The 18,581-nt window shown below is 34.2% G+C and overlaps 9 protein-coding genes across 9 annotated transcripts; 5 read left to right on the plus strand and 4 right to left on the minus strand.

Moving 5' to 3' along the window:
- Positions 1–177: 177 nt before the first annotated feature.
- Positions 178–3,405, minus strand: CCC2 (Cu(2+)-transporting P-type ATPase CCC2; the record flags this gene model as incomplete). The annotated part of the gene is made up of 1 exon (XM_003671449.1): positions 178–3,405. One exon carries the CDS (start codon positions 3,403–3,405, stop codon positions 178–180), a length of 3,228 nt encoding a protein of 1,075 aa, XP_003671497.1.
- Positions 3,406–3,961: 556 nt separating this feature from the next.
- MSW1 (tryptophan--tRNA ligase MSW1) lies at positions 3,962–5,095 on the minus strand (the record flags this gene model as incomplete). The annotated part of the gene is made up of 1 exon (XM_003671450.1): positions 3,962–5,095. The coding sequence occupies one exon, from the start codon at positions 5,093–5,095 to the stop codon at positions 3,962–3,964; it is 1,134 nt and encodes a 377-aa protein (XP_003671498.1).
- Positions 5,096–5,537: 442 nt separating this feature from the next.
- CIA1 (iron-sulfur cluster assembly protein CIA1) lies at positions 5,538–6,608 on the plus strand (the record flags this gene model as incomplete). The annotated part of the gene is made up of 1 exon (XM_003671451.1): positions 5,538–6,608. The coding sequence occupies one exon, from the start codon at positions 5,538–5,540 to the stop codon at positions 6,606–6,608; it is 1,071 nt and encodes a 356-aa protein (XP_003671499.1).
- A 396-nt stretch (positions 6,609–7,004) lies between these two features.
- Positions 7,005–9,065, plus strand: HEL2 (E3 ubiquitin-protein ligase HEL2; the record flags this gene model as incomplete). The annotated part of the gene is made up of 1 exon (XM_003671452.1): positions 7,005–9,065. The coding sequence occupies one exon, from the start codon at positions 7,005–7,007 to the stop codon at positions 9,063–9,065; it is 2,061 nt and encodes a 686-aa protein (XP_003671500.1).
- Positions 9,066–9,237: 172 nt separating this feature from the next.
- Positions 9,238–10,263, minus strand: PEX10 (ubiquitin-protein ligase peroxin 10; the record flags this gene model as incomplete). The annotated part of the gene is made up of 1 exon (XM_003671453.1): positions 9,238–10,263. One exon carries the CDS (start codon positions 10,261–10,263, stop codon positions 9,238–9,240), a length of 1,026 nt encoding a protein of 341 aa, XP_003671501.1.
- Positions 10,264–10,601: 338 nt separating this feature from the next.
- AKR1 (palmitoyltransferase AKR1) lies at positions 10,602–12,962 on the plus strand (the record flags this gene model as incomplete). Its single annotated transcript, XM_003671454.1, has 1 exon — positions 10,602–12,962. The coding sequence occupies one exon, from the start codon at positions 10,602–10,604 to the stop codon at positions 12,960–12,962; it is 2,361 nt and encodes a 786-aa protein (XP_003671502.1).
- Positions 12,963–13,470: 508 nt separating this feature from the next.
- DIN7 (exodeoxyribonuclease DIN7) lies at positions 13,471–14,721 on the plus strand (the record flags this gene model as incomplete). Its single annotated transcript, XM_003671455.1, has 1 exon — positions 13,471–14,721. One exon carries the CDS (start codon positions 13,471–13,473, stop codon positions 14,719–14,721), a length of 1,251 nt encoding a protein of 416 aa, XP_003671503.1.
- Positions 14,722–14,877: 156 nt separating this feature from the next.
- On the minus strand, positions 14,878–15,822 carry NDAI0H00870 (uncharacterized protein; the record flags this gene model as incomplete). The annotated part of the gene is made up of 1 exon (XM_003671456.1): positions 14,878–15,822. One exon carries the CDS (start codon positions 15,820–15,822, stop codon positions 14,878–14,880), a length of 945 nt encoding a protein of 314 aa, XP_003671504.1.
- Positions 15,823–16,779: 957 nt separating this feature from the next.
- Positions 16,780–18,474, plus strand: EXG2 (glucan exo-1,3-beta-glucosidase; the record flags this gene model as incomplete). The annotated part of the gene is made up of 1 exon (XM_003671457.1): positions 16,780–18,474. One exon carries the CDS (start codon positions 16,780–16,782, stop codon positions 18,472–18,474), a length of 1,695 nt encoding a protein of 564 aa, XP_003671505.1.
- Between the last annotated feature and the right edge of the window lie 107 nt (positions 18,475–18,581).

An 18,581-nucleotide genomic window follows, 5' to 3' on the forward strand; every position in this document is an offset into this window, starting at 1 on the left:
GCGGAAAAAGAAAAACCGAGAAAGAAGACCGACGCTCCCTTTAAAAAAGGCCAGTAATATACCCCAGAACTTACAGAAAAAAGACATGCAGAAAAAAGGAAATTATTCTATTGCAAATTATAGTTAGTTATTACAAAATTATAGTATTCTAGCAAAGATTTGATTTAAGAATATATATTAAGAATATGTGTTTACTCTTGCTGCTTGGAGTTCTAAGTCGTAGTTAGTATCATCATTTGTGCGTAATCTAGCATAACTAGGAAAAATTTTTGACCAAAATGAAGTATTTATAATTGGTTCTTCTTCATACCCAATCATTGGATCTACAATGGGAGGTTTCCAATTTTTCAATCTTAATGAATTTAACACAACACTCACAGAACTTAAAGCCATTGCCAAACCTGCTATCATTGGATGTAAAGTTATACCCCATGGAACTAAGATACCCATAGCTATCGGTATCATGAATATATTATAACATAATGCCCAAAATAAATTCCATTTAATTCTCGAATATGTCTTTTGGCATATATCTAAAGCATATATTAATTTTTTCAAAGTTGGTTCTTCCTTTCTTTCATGTGGTTCTTCTTGTTCTTCAGTTTCTCCGTAGCCTTCGTTCAATATAACAAGATCAGCAGCATCCATAGCAATCTCAGTCCCTGAAGAAAGTGCAATACCTAATGTACTGGTAACAAGGACTGGTGCATCATTTATACCATCTCCTACAAATGCAACTTTTTCACCACCAATTTCTTGTTTTAATTGTTCCACTATATTACATTTCCCATCAGGCGTAATTTCACTATAAACGTTTTGGTAATTAATCCCAACACTTTCCGCAATTTTCATTGCTGCACCATGAGAATCACCAGTAACCATATAAATACTATAACCAAGATTAGATAACAATTGTACCGTCTCAAATGAATCCGTCTTAACAGTGTCTGATATTTCAAATTTACCTATTAATATATCATCAATTGATACGAACGAAATCGTGAACCCATCATTAGTATCGGTATTTTCATTTTCAATTGAAATAGATTTAGGCAATATTGATTTTTGACCTACAATAACTTCATGAGTAACATCACCTAATTTACAACGACATTTAATACCTTTACCCATGATAATTTCATTACTCATTATATCAACGAAATTATTACCTTTACCAAAATTCGAGAATTCAGTACAATAATTTAGGATAGCTTTAGCAGTTGGATGTTCACTCAATGATTCTACTGCTCCAACTAACTGAAGTATTGCTTCATTTGTAAGATAACCTGAATTAAATATAATAAAATTGTTAACTTTCATTAACCCTGTCGTTAAAGTTCCCGTCTTATCAAATACGATGGTTTCAATCTTATTAAATTTTTCCAAGACATCACCACCTTTAATTAAGATACCATATTGAGCGCCAACACCGGTTCCTACCATTATAGCTGTAGGTGTTGCCAATCCTAAGGCACATGGACATGCTACCACAATAACGGAAGTAGCCATTTGAAGACACATATAAAATTTACCCTTGTTTGCCATATCTGTAAACATTGGAGGTGGATTTTCTAATTTGTTGGCTAATATGGACCAAACGAGGAAAGTCAATAAAGCTAGCAACAAGATTGTTGGAACAAAAATGGATGCTAAATAATCAGCATATCTTTGAATTGGTGCTTGGTTTAATTGAGCTGTTTTCATTGTTTGAATGATATGTGATAATTTAGTATCATTACCGACATTAGTAGTTTGGAAATAAAAATGTCCAGGACCATTTAATGAACCTGCTATTATTTTACTACCCTTTTGCTTATGTATCAAAATGGATTCTCCTGTCATTAAGGATTCATCAACTTCTGTTTCACCTTTGATTAAAATACCGTCTGCTGGTATTTTCATACCTGGTTTAATTTCTACAGTATCATTTATTTGTAATAGAGTTGTTGGTATTTCAATATGTAGTGAATTGAAATCGTTTTTATCTTTAAGGATTATACATTCTGAAGGGGTCAATGATATCAATTTCGATAAAGCTGAAGATGTTTGTGCCTTTGCCTTGTTCTCCAAAAATTTCCCTAAAGATATGAAGGCAATTAACATGACTGAAGTATCGAAGACAACATTTGGTAATATCGAGGACATTTCGTTTGTAGAGTTGATCTTGATTGTGTGTATAATGGAATAAATTGAAAATGTGTAAGCGAAAAAGGTAGATAAAGCTATTAAAGTGTCCATTGTTCCTGATTTATGTCTCAATGAATTCCAAGCTGCCTTGTAAAAGTATGATCCCAAACGAACAAGAACATAGGTGGTTATAATAAACCCAATAATATCCCTATAGAATAATCCTTTAATAAACGATGTCTCCTTATAAGGGAAAATATGATTAGACATTACTATGGGGAAAGCCATGGGGATCCCCATATATAAAATCATGGTGAATATAGCAGCTATACAAGCTTTAATACAATTTGATTTCCAAAAACTAATTTCATAACCTTTAGTTAATAATTCAATCTGAATGGCTGTATCTAATTCTAATGAATCCAATGATACTTCGTAACCCATTTCTTTGATATGTGCAAGTATGTCACGAGTACCAATTTTCCTTTCATCATATTGAATGGAAATAGAACCAATTTGTAAATTTGTTAAATCAGTGGATATAATACCTTGAATTTCTTTATTTTCCAGAGCTTTAAACTTTTCTGAATCAAATTCTGAACTTTGTATGCTACTGGATCTTGAAGTAGAGGTTGAAGTAGAAGTAGATGTGGAAGTGGAAGTAGAAGTGGAAATGAAAGTTTCTATATCATTATTAGCTGGTGCCAAGATAGTTAAAGTGACATTTTTTATTGGATTAGAAGAATCGTTGCTATCTTTATCATTTTTTTTAACATAATCACATGAATTCAAGATCATGGCATCAAATCCGCAATCTTCAATGGTTTCGGCAATCGTATCTATGGAGATCTTATTATCATCATATATAACTTCACAATTACTCATCATGAGCGAAACTTCACATTTCTCAACGCCTTTAATCTGAGACACTTGCTGCGTTATAGCATTCACACATGCGGAACAAGTCATACCTTTGACTGCAATATACCCTTTTTTTTCTAACATATTATTATCAGAGACTGTATGCTTAATAACCGGACGAGACCAAACGATTTGACAACCAAACCCGCAATCTTCTATAGTCTCCTTAATGGTCTCAACATTAGTCCCATTTTCATCCGCTTTGAATAGGACATGACATTCACCAGTGACCAACGAAACATTACAATCTTTAACACCTGCCAAATTCTTCAACTGAGTCAAGATGGCATTAGTACAAGCGGAGCAAGTCATTCCTTGCACGACCAGCGATGCCTCTTCTTCTCCTCCTTCATACATTGTTTACGCCTGTTATTTTCGCAGAAACGTCAGATCTTCAATTGGTAAGCAAAATCAGCCATGAACTGGAAGAGATCTGATGCTTTTGTAATCACCAGCATCGGAATCTACATATCTGTCTCTGTGTGTGTTAGATTTATATACTTTATATCTTCCCCTAAATCTGAGCGCTGCCATTTTAACGTTATATGTACTCTGTACCGCGCTGTGTAGTACTATTTACAAGAGGGACGGCGCGCCGCACTTTTTTTCCGGTGTTTTCACCAGAGGCAACACCGCACACCGCACACCGCAGGTACCCTGAGTGTGGAAGAGTCTCCTTTTAACGGTCTTCACATAATAATTAACGTTTCCACCCTTCACGCACAAACAGGAAAACACTGCAACCAACAAACAACAAACACCGGTGCAAAAACTGAAAAATGGCACCTGGGAATATATAATATACGCCCATTGGATTGAGAACATGTTGTATAGACAGAAAAGAACAAGAAAAACAAGGTGCAAGCAACCAGACAATTCTTGCGTTTATCGGAACCCAATCAATCTATATATTTCATCTATGGTCACCTGTGCTATTTCCCTTGCCTATCCCCTGTGTGCCTTGCTCTAATACCGTCTCTAAATACGCCGGATCTTTCATCAACTGTTCAAATCTTAACCTTGGTCCTTTCAATCCCTCCACTAACACTTCGGTAATATGATTCTTAAAACTTTTATAATTATTCATACAGCTTATCTCTTGATCAACCTCTTCTATCGACTTCCTTTGAATACCACTCAAGATATTGATCAAATTGGACACAGACGGTCTATTCTCAGGATCATACTCAAAATGATCAACAATACTATCCGTCAACGCGGACTTAATCTTCCTAGAAATCTCATCCGATGTTTCATTCATGAAAATTACAGAATCATGATTAGGATCACTTTTGGACATTTTCTTCTCACTCGATTTCAAACTCAATATCTTCTTCGTTGGTGCCAATATGGTCCTAGGAATAGGGAAAATCTTAGTACGATACATCTTATTGAATTGTACAGCTAGACTCCTACAAAGTTCCAAATGTTGAGCTTGATCATCACCCACTGGAACATGTGTAGATTTATATAATAAGATATCTGCAGCTTGTAAAATTGGATATGAAAATAATCCTAATCTTACATTCGTGTCCGCTGTAGATTCTGCTTTGGATTTAGATTTCCATTGTGTCATTCGATTTAAATATCCCATCGAGGCAATGGTAGATAATATCCAATGTAATTGTGTATGTTCAGGAATACTAGATTGGTACATTATTATCGCTTTCTTGGGGTCCACTCCCACTGCAAGAATACTAGCAATTGCTTCATGTCTGTATTTTCGTAATTGTGTAGAATTAGGGTGGGGCTTGGGGACTGTGATTGCATGAAGGTCTGCAACGCCAAATATCAATTTAGGTGAGTCCTTTAGGGATACAGACGTTTTCAAATTACATATGTCACTCCAAACTCGAGTGGCTCCTAGGTAGTTGCCTAAATGGAACATCCCAGTGGGTTGAATCATACTAAATATGGTACCATCTTGTGGAATGTCATCTTGCTGTAGTTTATAATCTGTGTTTTGAACAGTAGATTTAATTCCTCGAGCAAAAGTTTTGAGGTGATTGGATCTAATAAGTGACCGTGGAGTGTTTCTTTGCAACATTGAATTCAATTTTACTCTTTAGTTTCTTCAACAAAGGCAAAACTGACATGGATAGAGATAGTGGAACCTCACAGAATTGTAAGGTATCCAGAAACGTACCGTCGAAGTATATATCTTAGGTGATGATGATAACTAACCAGAATTTTTCAGTCTGTTCGAACCTTCTTAGAATCAAAAAAATACAAAAGTAAAATACACCAACTCCATAGTGAAATATATCTATTTCTCCGGCTCGTTTGAAGATGAAAAAAAAAAAAGAATGATTCCTTAGAAAGTCTGACTAATGAGGAAAGAATTAAATTAAAAGAGGTTCATACTACTATTTAAAAGTCTATATATATAGCTCACCTTTACAATTCCAAAATTATATTAGAAAACTCAGACGGCATCAATTGAATATTTATTCAGACACCCAAAGAAAGAAAGGAAGGAAGGAAGAAAGATGTCATTGAAATTAGTAAAATCTTTAAAATTACAAAATGATAAATTATGGTCATTAGATTTCGCCCATGGTTTATTAGCCACTGGTTCCACTGATAGAAAAATCAAAATTATAAGTGTGAAAGATAAAGATCATGTTAAATTGGTTGATGTCCTTGATGATACTGTTCATAAGAAGGCAATTAGATCTGTGGCTTGGAGACCACACTCTAATTTATTAGCTGCTGGTTCATTCGATTCTACAGTTTCCATCTGGTCTAAAGAATCTTTCGATGATTTAGAAATTGAAGATGATGATGAGGAAACTAATGATTCAACAGCGGCGACTGATGAACGCACTTTGGAAATGGACCTCTTGGCTATCATTGAAGGACATGAAAATGAAGTTAAGGGAATTGCCTGGTCTCATGATGGTTATTTGTTAGCTACATGTTCAAGAGATAAGAGTGTTTGGATTTGGGAAACTGATGAAACTGGGGAAGAATATGAATGTGTTAGTGTTTTACAAGAGCATTCTCAAGATGTGAAACACGTCGTATGGCATCCAACTTTGCCTCTACTTGCATCAAGTTCATATGATGATACCATTAGACTTTGGAAAGATTATGATGATGATTGGGAATGTGCAGCGGTTTTAAATGGCCACGAGGGGACCGTTTGGTGTTCTGATTTTGAGAAAATGCTAGATTTAACTGAAGAAACTTGTAATGATAGATTAAGACTATGTAGTGCAAGTGACGATTCTACTGTACGTGTTTGGAAATACATTGCCGATGATGAAGATGGCCAACAAGAATGGGAATGTGAAGCTATCTTACCCGCGGTCCACGCTAGACAAATTTATAGTGTATCATGGGGCCCAAACGGGTTAATCGCTAGTACCGGTTCCGATGGTACATTAGCCATATATAAGGAAACTGAAAATCATGATTGGGAAGTGATTGCTAAACGTGAACTATGCCATGGTGTTTATGAAGTTAATATCGTAAAGTGGATAGATGTTAATGGCAAAATGCTACTGGCCACCGGAGGGGATGATGGTTGTGCAAACCTATGGAGTTGGGATGAATGAAAGCAATGCGTACTCTAATAACATATATATCTGTATTATAGAAATGACAATGATAAACTTACTTAAGTTGTTGCAACGCTTTTGCATCCATCCATTCATAAACAACTTGTAATCACTCATGAAATCATGAATTATATATACTGTAAGGTTCCAGACGCCTCTCCGGCACGTGATATGACACCGTATTTCAGCAAATATGAAATGTACGTAAGCAACAACATTCTGAAGACATGAGTAAAAACATTGAAATGTCAACGAGAAGTTGTTAGCCAAAGAAGTAGACTCTGATTTCTCTATCAAGTATCATATTGAATAGACGTTCCTGACTTTCACGTCGAGGGCTATTGTCGCTAATTTAACCGAACACTGATTAATAACTACTTAGATAATTTCCCGATGTCAGATAATAAGGACAACTCAACAAGTAAAAAGGCTCAAAACAAGTCAGCAAATGTAAAGACATCTAACAGCAACAACAACAAGAAAAAAGAATCAAATGGAAAATCCAAATCTAACACTAACCGCAGATCCGGAAATAAGAAAGACACGTCTATGAATACACCATCTGTCTCCAAGAAAAAATTAGAAGAAAATAACGAAGAAGAAGAAGAATATGACGGTGACGATATATGTTTGATCTGTGCAAGCAAAATGACATACGCTGCTTTATCTCCTTGTCATCATAAGACGTGTCATAGGTGCTCATTTAGACAAAGATCTTTGTTCGAAAAGAAAGCTTGCTTAATATGTAGGACCGAGAATGAAACTTTGATCTTTACTGAGAATGTTACAGCTACTTATGAGGATTTTATAAATTATAAACTTGATCAATTTTATGCAGTTAATGAGAAATTTGGTATTAATTTTACTTCTTCTGAAGTTGCGAAGGCTACTTTAGACCTACTAAAATACATATGCCCCGTTTGCGAAAGAAACAATAAGGAAATTGAAGATCTTGGAAATGCCAAGAAATATAATGCTCATTTGAAACATGCTCATAATAAATGTATCTGTACGATTTGTGTTCACAATAATCACCAGTTCCCAAGAGAATTGAAAATTTATACTCAAAAGCAATTACAGACTCATCAATCTAAAGGGGACACTGAAGGGTTCAAAGGTCATCCCTTATGTGCATTTTGTTCAGGTCAAAGATTTTACTCAGATGATGAACTGTATGTTCATATGCGGAATAAGCATGAGAAGTGTCATATTTGTGATAAAGTAGATTATTCAACCCCTCAATATTTCAAAGATTATGATCAACTGTTTGAACATTTCAAAAACTTCCATTTTATATGTACTTTCCAAACGTGTTTGGACAATAAATTTACTGTCTTTAAGGACGAAGTTGAATTACAAGCACATATTCTGAAGGAGCATGGTGATGTGGTAAGAGGGAAACCAAAATTATTTCAATCGAATTTATCAACCTTTATGTCTACGCCCTCCACTGTTGTTAGAGAGAACGGGTCATTAGACTTCAATAATCAACCAAGTTTGATGTCATCGCCATCTCTTTCAAGTATGAGTAACGATGACGATGATGACAATGACTTACCTGAAATGAAGCAATTAAGGTTAGAGGAAAGAGCTAAATATTATTTAGAAAATGACCAAAATGCATTCGATACATTCTTAACATATAATACCCAATATGACAAGGGATACCTTTCTGCCCAAGCCTTATTACAATCATATAAGGAATTGTTCAAAACTCCCCAATCCGATATATATCTATTAACTAAAAATTTAGCCAAGACATATTCCAAAGACTCCAAAAAGCATAAGGAATTGTATGCGATCTTTGAAGCCCATGAACAAAGGATGTACATTCAAAATGAATTGCCATCACTAACTAATTCTTCGTTATCTTTATCAGCTAATAAGCGCTGGACCGGACAAGGTGCAGCACCAAGAGATGCTCGAAATATGTCTTTACCAACTTTGGAAAGGAAATCAAAATCGTTTGATCCATTTGCCACAACAGTAAAGAAAACATTAGCTCCCAGAACAGTTGTTAGAACCGTTCGCACTGTAAACAAATCAGTTGGAGGTCCTATGGGTAACAGAAATAACTTAGGTGGGTCAGCATCCTTATCTTCAGAAGTTAAAGAACAGTCTTCCTACCCATCCTTATCTTCCTTAACTACAACAACTCTTCCTACCAAAAATGTTGCCAATGCGATATCTTTTACTTCATCTTCTAGTAACAAATCAAAGACTCTGCGTGATCTAAATTTACCTCAATTACCTACTCCTAAACCTAAAGTATATATACCACCTGTAAAGAAAACTCACGTTCCAGACCCAAAGAAATGGGGTGGTGGGATCGAGAACACTGGGACATCTTTACAATCTTCACTATCGACGTCATCATTACCGAGTTTGAACAGTACTGTTCCTAAGGGAAGAAAGGCGAAACAAAAACAATTATTGTTCCACATTGGTGTATGACTTACGATTCCTCAATAAATTTCTTTGAATATATATTATGGTGATAGATAGAATAACAATTACATTTATAAAAACATTTTTTTTATAGAAAACTTCATAGATAATAAATCTTTCGCATTTCTCAACTCCTTTCTTTAAAATGTCGCTATAATATTCACATAATGGACAATACCTAAGGTTGTAAAGGTAATATCTGTTGTGGTAGACATGGTTGTCTGCATAGAGGACATTCTGCCCTTTCTTGACACCAATCCATCAAACATCTCCAACAAAATATGTGACCGCATGGAGAGCAACTTGGGTCTACCATATCATTTAAACAAAGGATACAGTTCCTTGAACTCGGTGGAATGAAGGGTAAAATCTTTTCATCTGATAACGATATATGGACTACTTCTTGTTCTTTGGGTATCCTTATTATTGTTCCATCATTTCGTAGTCTATCTTTATTACTTATTTGCAATTTTTCGTTATTATTTGAAGCGCTGTTGAAATTAAGTTGTCTCAGCCTTTCCATTATTTTAGGTATAACTTTGGCTAGATTTTGAAGTAATATAATGTAACCTACTATAGTATAGGTATTAGAACTTTTATCCCTAAATTGTTTTTCATTGCTGGAAACTCGATGTCCTAAGGCATACTTCATTCCAAATAATCTCTTCGAAAGATCATAGTAAGCCCCTTGGAAATAAAAGACTATCATATGCGTATCTAGAGACAGGTCTAAAAGGTTTTTGAAACTGAATTTTGAATTATCCTCGTTACTGTTTCCATCCAGCTCATCGTTACCAGTTATCTTTTTGAAAAGTCTATAGCATTTAAAAACCATATACGAGCCCAAAATATGTGAAAGTATAAACAATAATTTTCTGTATCTTTTCAGTAATTTAGTTCCCTTTCTATTAACATAAATCAGGTCAACATATTCTTCTCCTAGTGTTCTATTACCTCGCAAAGTAGTCAACGTTAAATACAATAACTTTACTCCTAGACCTATTTCCTTCGGATGGGTATTCGAAAACAACTGACCCTTTATAGACTTAAGTACTGATATAGTCTTTTCAATCAATATACTTTGGATTTGTTCATCTTTTTGATGTGCTTGTACGATACTTGGGGCATCTGCAAACGGTAAAACTAGAGATTCTTCCTTAAGTTCATTAGGAGTTAAGCCATCAACAGAGGCAACTTCACTCATCGCCTATAAATCCTTAATGAATGAGTAGATATTTCAACTAAGAGTCTCATACCAACTCTTCTTGTTCCTTTTCTTGCACGTACAAATCACCTCTTCTTCTTAAAGGACTCCAATAAATCTTTATTGCGATGAAAACCTCAAATTTTTCGAAAATTTAAAGGCTTATCAATTTCTGATTTTAAAGATGCTTTTGGGTGAAAACTAAAGGCTTAGACCACAAGTCCCTTTGACTTACTTAAATCATTTTCAAGACTAGAGAAAAAGGATTTCTACTCAAATTGAGAAATATCTACTGTATCAAATAAAGAATAAACCCAAGGACAAAGCTATTTGTAAAGATGACTGATTTACATTCTATAGATTTGGCATCTTCTATTCCGGAAGAGGAAGTGGAAGTGACCAAATCGCAACCACAAGCACATGAAGGCATTGAACAACTACAATCAGAAGGACAGGATGATGCAAACTCGTTAAGTTCACTCAAACCGATAATCTCAGAAACACCGAAACAGGAGGAGGAAATTGAGAGTTTGAAAGGTGATCCAGTCATAAGGCAATATCATGTTGCATGTCAGACAGGTGATTTGACTACAGTGAAACAATTGATTTCATCAGGTGTGATTGATATCAAACATGACTATGATGATGTAGCTGTAAATGATGAAAACGAAAGGACAACAGGGTTACATTGGGCTAGTATCAACAATAGATTGTCGGTCGTCAAATATCTGATTAGCCAAGGTGCTGATGTTAATGCTACAACTGGGAACCTGAATGCGACACCATTACATTGGGCTGCTAGGTATGGTTACGTGTATATTGTGGATTATTTATTACAACATGGAGCTGATCCATCTTTGTGTGACCTACAAGGGTTTAACCTTCTACATTTGGCAATAAATAGTTCTAATATCATGCTTGTTGTCTATGTATTATTTTTCATTGTCAGTAAGAATATCTTAGATGTTGATTGTCAAGATCCTCATGGAAGAACACCGTTGCTATGGGCTGCTTATCAAGGCGATTCTTTGTCAGTTGCTATATTATTGAAATTTGGCGCATCTACTAAGATAACTGATGAAGGAGGGTTCACACCATTACATTGGGCCACCGTAAAGGGTCAACCTCATGTTTTAAAATATTTAATTCGTGATGGAGCTGATTTTTTCAAAAAGACAAATGACGGTAAAGATTGCTTTACAATTGCTAAAGAAATGAACACGGAATACTCTTTAAGGGACTCATTAAGGACATGTGGTTTTGATATTAATGGATTTCCTATTAAAAAATACTTCAAAACAAGTGATCATGCAAAAATGGTAACATTTTTCGCTCCATTAGTACTTTTATCTACCATATTCTTATTATGGAGTCATATCCATCCATTATTCGCATTAATAGTATCTCTTTTGTTAGGACTTGTTACAATTAAAGCGTTGAAGAAGTTTGTGTTACCATCGTATGATGACGACACAATTTTCCATAAAAGCATCCTCAAATCACCATTCGTTTCCGGTATATTCTTTGGTAGTGTTGTATTATTAACTGTTGTTTGGTTTTTCCATATCTTACCATGGACTATTGAAGAGGGGGAAAGTCATGTACTAATGGCTATTATCCTATTTGCTGTATTTTATATCTTTTCCAAATTATTAATATCAGATCCAGGTTGTATTCCTCCAGAAACAAATCATGATAATATTAGAAACATTATAAAAGAATTATTAGATGTTGGCAAATTTGATAGTAAAAACTTCTGTTTAGAAAGTTGGACCAGGAAACCATTAAGAAGTAAATATTCACATTTGAACAATGCTCTCGTGGCAAGGTTTGACCATTTTTGTCCTTGGATTTATAACGATGTTGGTTTGAAAAATCATAAAAATTTCATTGGATTTATTTTGTTGGTTGAAGCTGGGATCATTACGTTTGCTTCATTATGTTTCGAATATTTTGATGAATTAAAAGATCATTTTGAGGTCAATGAAAACACTTCCTGTTTCCTATTGGGAGATAATGATCTTTGTTATGGGTTTACTTATGATAGGCTAACGTTTCTAATACTGTGTTGGTCTTTGATTCAATCCATTTGGCTAATTATCTTAATTTCGATACAAGTATTCCAAATCCTTTATGGTGTTACAAATTCGGAATTCAATAAGTATGTTAAAGATAAGAAGAGAAGACAAGACGATCTACATAGCACAATAAACCATAATGAATTCTTTAATACAACCCCTGAGGATCTACTACTTAATGAAGATGATGATAGTGATATTTTTGATAATGTAAGTCATGATAGGGACACTTCCGTGAGTACTACTGTACCACCACAAAATGAAACCCAGATGAATTTACAAAGGTCTAAGACTTGTTTTAATGTTTGCTGCTCAGTAACAGGTATGGATCAACTGAAAACAGTAATCAAAGAAACATTAGGGATACATTCGATCTCAGGAAGTCGTATACGTCCAACAAATTTACTTTCATCGATCCCAACTAATTATGGATGTAAAAGAAATATGCTTGATTTTTGGTTGACGAGTGATGTGATGGCACCATTATATCATCGGTTATTATTTTCTCCTACATCATCAAAGGCGTTATTAAATGGTATTGAAGTTGACTATTATAAGTTATACAAGTTTCCCAAGAAGGACGCACCACCATTTGAGGTACTGGGCCCAGATGTTGTGTAATAATAATATTTTTTTCTTTATAGATTTAGTCACATATTTCCAGTATTTAGTATATATTATGTTATAGTATATATATCTGAATAAAAGAGTACAAAAGTTGTAATCAAAATCACATTAAAGTATGGAACGACTAATATAATAAACTGAATAAGTAAAGATAGGTGTGTAAACAAAAAAAAAGGGTGACGCGAAAGAATTAGGAAGCCCGAGATCACTTTTTGTTTATATTTTACCCCTTTTGGAGGAAAAAATAGAGGATAATACCGTTTTCGCGTTCCATGATGTCCCCTGTTGCCCCTGGTTACCATCAGATACGAAGAATACTTTAGAATCTTCAGAGATATATTGAAATCTGTCAGTTTTATAGGTATATATACACATATAATTGAAGGAAAGATTAACTCAACTCTGTATGTTTTTGTTTAATTCCTTGATTGACTCAGGTCCCTTGCCAGTGCCACAGTAGCAATTGCCACTAAAAAAAAAAAATAACAAGTAACAAAACAGAATGGGCATTGCAGGTTTACTTCCACAATTAAAAACCATACAAAGGCCAATGACATTAAGTCGATATGCTGGTATGACGCTTGGAATTGATGGATATGCCTGGTTACACAAGGCGGCATGTTCATGTGCCTATGAATTAGTAATGGGTCGTCCTACTGAAAAATATTTACAATATTTTATTCGGAAATTCAAGATGATGAAACAATTAAATATTCAACCATTTGTTGTATTTGATGGTGGTCCCATTGAAGTGAAAAGGGCTATTGAAATGGATCGACTGAGAAAGAGAGAAAATAATAAATTGATGGCGAAAAAATTATGGTGCAATGGTGAAAGGCATGCTGCTATGGAACGTTTCCAAAAGAGTGTGGATGTTACTACTGAAATGGCTAAATGTATTATTGATTATTGCAAGGATAATTCGATACCGTATGTTATTGCGCCTTTTGAGGCAGATTCACAGATGGTTTATCTAGAGAAGATTGGTATGATTGATGGAATAATATCTGAAGATTCTGATATCTTGATATTTGGTGGTAACAGGTTAATAACAAAATTAAATGACTCTGGTGACTGTTTACAAATTTCAAGTGCTGATTTTATCAAAGTTCAAACAGAAAAATTTCCCATTGGAGAATTAACTGCAGATCAAATTAGAATGTTGGTTTGTTTATCTGGTTGTGATTATACAAATGGGATATGGAAAATTGGATTAATTACTGCAATGAAGTTAGTAAAGCAATTCTCGGATATGAATTCTATTATTTCCTATCTCAAGGAGCTTAATAACGATAAGAAGAAATATATTATTTCTGATACATTTTTGCAAGAATATGAATTTGCCAATTATTCATTCCAATATCAAAGAGTATTTTGCCCAAAGAGGAATGAAATAGTTACATTAAATGAAATATCTAACATTACTAGTAATAAAGAATTAGAAATAATTTCACAATGTATTGGATCCGTGGTCCGTAAAGGAGATAAGTCATTACGAAAGGAATGCGTTACAAATTCAGAAGATATCAATCACGAACTATATCTGCAAGTAGCTGTTGGTAATTTAGATCCACAGAATTTTATGAAGAGACTTATAAGCAGAGAAATAAAATTGAAAGAAAAGTATGGGAAGGAACGTGAAAGAAAGAGAAACACAAAGAAAGCAACAACTAATATATTCATTGGAGAAAATCATAATAATTTATTAAATACAATTCCATCAGCGTTCAACGTTGGATGTCCTGCATATTAAGATATAAATGTATATATATATATATATAAATAGGTATAAGTGTCATAAGTGTCATAAACGAATATTCAAAATAAAATAATAAAATAGAAGAGGAAACAGAAAAAATAAGCAAAGAACATCATGTTGGATAAGAGTTTTCCCTAGGCCCTTTCTTCATTAAGCTGTATCATCTGGCCATTCTAAACATGAATCAATGATCAAAATCACACCATTTTCACTGGTAATAATTCTTTCTACAGGGTGATAGATATTATCTCTTGTTGAAGCGATACAAAAATCGTTTTCCAAAGAACCCACTTCATTTCTTTTCAAAAGGATTTCATTCCCGTTGACACTTTTCAATAATACTTCACCTTTCTTTGGGGTTTCCAATATATTTGATCTATTATCGTCATAAGCGACGATATGAGATCTTACAAATTGGGAAATATTCTCATCTATTGCCAAATCAATATCCAGTTCTGAAGCTTTTTCATCTTCCAATTTAGAGATATCTCTTGGAAATTGCCATGGTTTCAAAGATAGATTAACGATAGCGTTATTTGTTGGTGCGATTATGATAAGATCTTGATTAGAATCTGATAATTTGGTATATGTTTCAGGATCGTTCCTTATATAACTTGCAAACAATTCAATCTCCTTAAACAATGGTAGTTTAGAATCTAACGCAACGATATGGAATTCGCTGGTTTCTCTACCGGTATCTTGGTGTGATGATGTTGGAGAAAATATATCATTTAAATTGAAAGGTTTCTTATTGAGAGATCTTTTTGATAATGTTGGATTTCCCTCGTTTAAATTTGTATTCTCTAGGATATTATTGCCTGGTAATAATCTTTTATGTAGTTTCCCGTTAGAGTCCTTAAATGTTTCTAAATTCACAACGTTTTTCGAGGAAACTTGTGTTATTGAAAGTAATGAGATTGTCGTTATGCAAAATAGGAAGGATATGAAAGCAGTACCTTTAAACATCTTTACTTTGTCTGAAGTACAGTAAACTGATAATATTTTTGTTAATAGTATTATTTGTTGTAGTATAAAATATCGGAAAGGGTAGTAAGGATTCGAAATATCTAAGTAAGCTTTTATTTGTTTGCTCATTCAAATAGAACAAACCTAACCGATGCCCATCCCTTCTCCGTACCTTTTCTATAAGTTAACTAACAAGGATCAGTTATTTTTTCCCTTGTTGTACTATAATAACTGGAATATTTCTCAGCTAATGGGTTACCCGGAGAATAAGGGGTTAGGTTTCTTAAACACTTTTAAAGTTAGGGTAAGACAAGTTTGCCCTGGACTAAAGAACCTTTTTTAAACCCGTCCCAAGTGTTACCCTTCCGTGCACAGAAATTCGCCAAAAAAAATTACGTCAAAATATCTTCTAACGCGGCATTACCTAATTTAGGTAAGAGAACACTCGAGGGAAATAACCGTGTCATGCTCAAGGTTACCGTCTTCCAAACGCTAACCACATTTTCCCGTTTTTTTTTTCAGATCTAAGTTTTTCCATTTCCGCAACGTCATCTACGTCTTCGCCAAAAGTAACGAAGAAGGAGAAGGCGTACCTACGTCTGTGTTTACGGCAGTTACGTAATTTCTTCCTGTCCATCAACAAACACCACACTGGAAATTTACTGCTCGAGCATTAGTTTGTTTTTGTTTCAATTTTCTTTTTTTCTTTCATTTGTTGACATTGATATATTATGTACGTAGGTATGCCGTTCTAGGTTTTTTCATTTGAAAGGATGAATCTCCATTTCCGATAAGGATACTAAATAAATAGATTTATCATTGCGACATATTCACCGAACCGTGCTACTGCTAGGAACGCATACTCTATTCTCGAGGCAAAAAATCATCTCTGATCTTTGCTTGAGCATACTACATCCACTCTCATATCAAGAACAACCACTACAGACAATAAAAAGTGGAAAAAATTCATTTCTTATTGATCAAAGAAGAAAAAACAAACCAACGAACAAATAATCAAACAGAATAATCGTTCGGTTTTATAAAATTTCGCTAAATAGAAAAAATAATATAATATAATATAATCGCATGTTTGGAATAATATTACATTTCCTTCAAATTATACCGCTTCTCGTGACATCAAACGTGCTTGGCAAAAAACTCTCTATCCCAGAGCTAAACGATTTAAAATATAAATTATACGAAGATTTTGATTCCATATCGAATAGAAACAGCAAATACGTCAACTCTACGGAAGAATGGAATGATATTGGTGCCATTAAAGGTATAACCATTGGTGGTTGGTTAGTCACTGAACCATACATTACACCGACTCTTTTCAAAAATGCCACTGATTTGGCTCCATCTAGTAATATTACAATCGTGGATGAATGGACTCTCTGTCAAGTATTAGGTTATAACACTAGCAAAAGTTTGTTAGGTAATCATTTCGAAACATGGATTACTGAGGATGATTTTAAGCAGATTAGTGATGAAGGTTTTAATTTGGTTAGAATTCCAATTGGTTATTGGGCGTGGAAAGTAAATCATACAACTGATTTGTATTTGAAAAATTCCACTTATGTAGATCCTTATGTTGGAGAAGGTTTACAGTTGAAATATCTGGATAAAGCTTTGAATTGGGCTGATAAATATGGATTAAAAGTTTGGATCGATCTACATGGTGCTCCAGGTTCACAAAATGGGTTTGATAATTCGGGTGAAAGAATATTATATGGAGATATAGGTTGGTTAAATAACATTGCCACGAAGACTCTAACATTATCAATTTGGGCAGAATTATTTAAAGATTATCTTAATAGATCCCCGGTAATTGGGTTTGAAATTATGAATGAACCATTAAGTAGTAAGATTGATATCAATGATATTACTCAAGCATATTATGAAGCATTTGATTCATTTAAAGTCCAAGAAAGAAATCAAAACTCAACAGCGAATACGACATTCGTTATCCATGATGCTTTTGAACCAATCAATTATTGGAATTTACAATTTAATCCGCAATATGCAAATGTTTCTAATCAGTTTTTCAATTTGACAAACATTACTTATTCTTCAAGCCAAATTATGGTCGATCATCATCATTATGAAGTATTCACAGATTCTCAACTTGCAGAAACACAATATGAAAGATTATTGAACATAATAAATTATGGTAATTCTATAAACGAAGAGTTGTCCTATCATGGTGCTATCATCGGGGAATGGTCAGGTGCTATAACTGATTGTGCCACATGGTTGAATGGTGTCGACATTGGTGCCAGGTATGATGGGTCATATTATAATACAACATATTTCACTTCAACATCTCCTCCAATAGGAAATTGCACTTCTCAAAATGATATTAGTACTTGGACTGAAGATTACCGTATTAAAGTTAGACAATTCATTGAGGCACAATTAGCTACTTATTCTACAAAGACTAGTGGTTGGATCTTTTGGAATTGGAAAACTGAGAATGCCCCAGAATGGGACTATTTGAAATTAAAATCTGCTGATTTGTTCCCAACTCCATTTGATAATTTCACTTATTTCCAAAATAATGGTTCCATCGATACAATAGTTTCAGTCTCATTATCCAAAGAAGCATATTCTTCGACACATTATAAATCTACTGCAACAAAGGGAGGTGCTTCTAACTTTGGTGTATCAAGCAAAAGATTCTTGAAGAAAGATGGTATTGACAGACCTTTTGATACCTTATTGAAGAACGCTTTATTCCTTCTTATTGGTTCAATTTTATCTATTTGCTTCTTTTTGTAGTGTGGACTGATGATGACCCAACCATTTTTCATTCCCTACACCAAATCTCATTTGTGCTTTTTCAGTACGCATGATAGTAGTGCCTTATACATCATTACACATTCTTA

This window comes from Naumovozyma dairenensis, chromosome 8 (assembly GCF_000227115.2).
Source record: "Naumovozyma dairenensis CBS 421 chromosome 8, complete genome".
In the NCBI taxonomy this organism is placed as follows: domain Eukaryota; kingdom Fungi; phylum Ascomycota; class Saccharomycetes; order Saccharomycetales; family Saccharomycetaceae; genus Naumovozyma; species Naumovozyma dairenensis.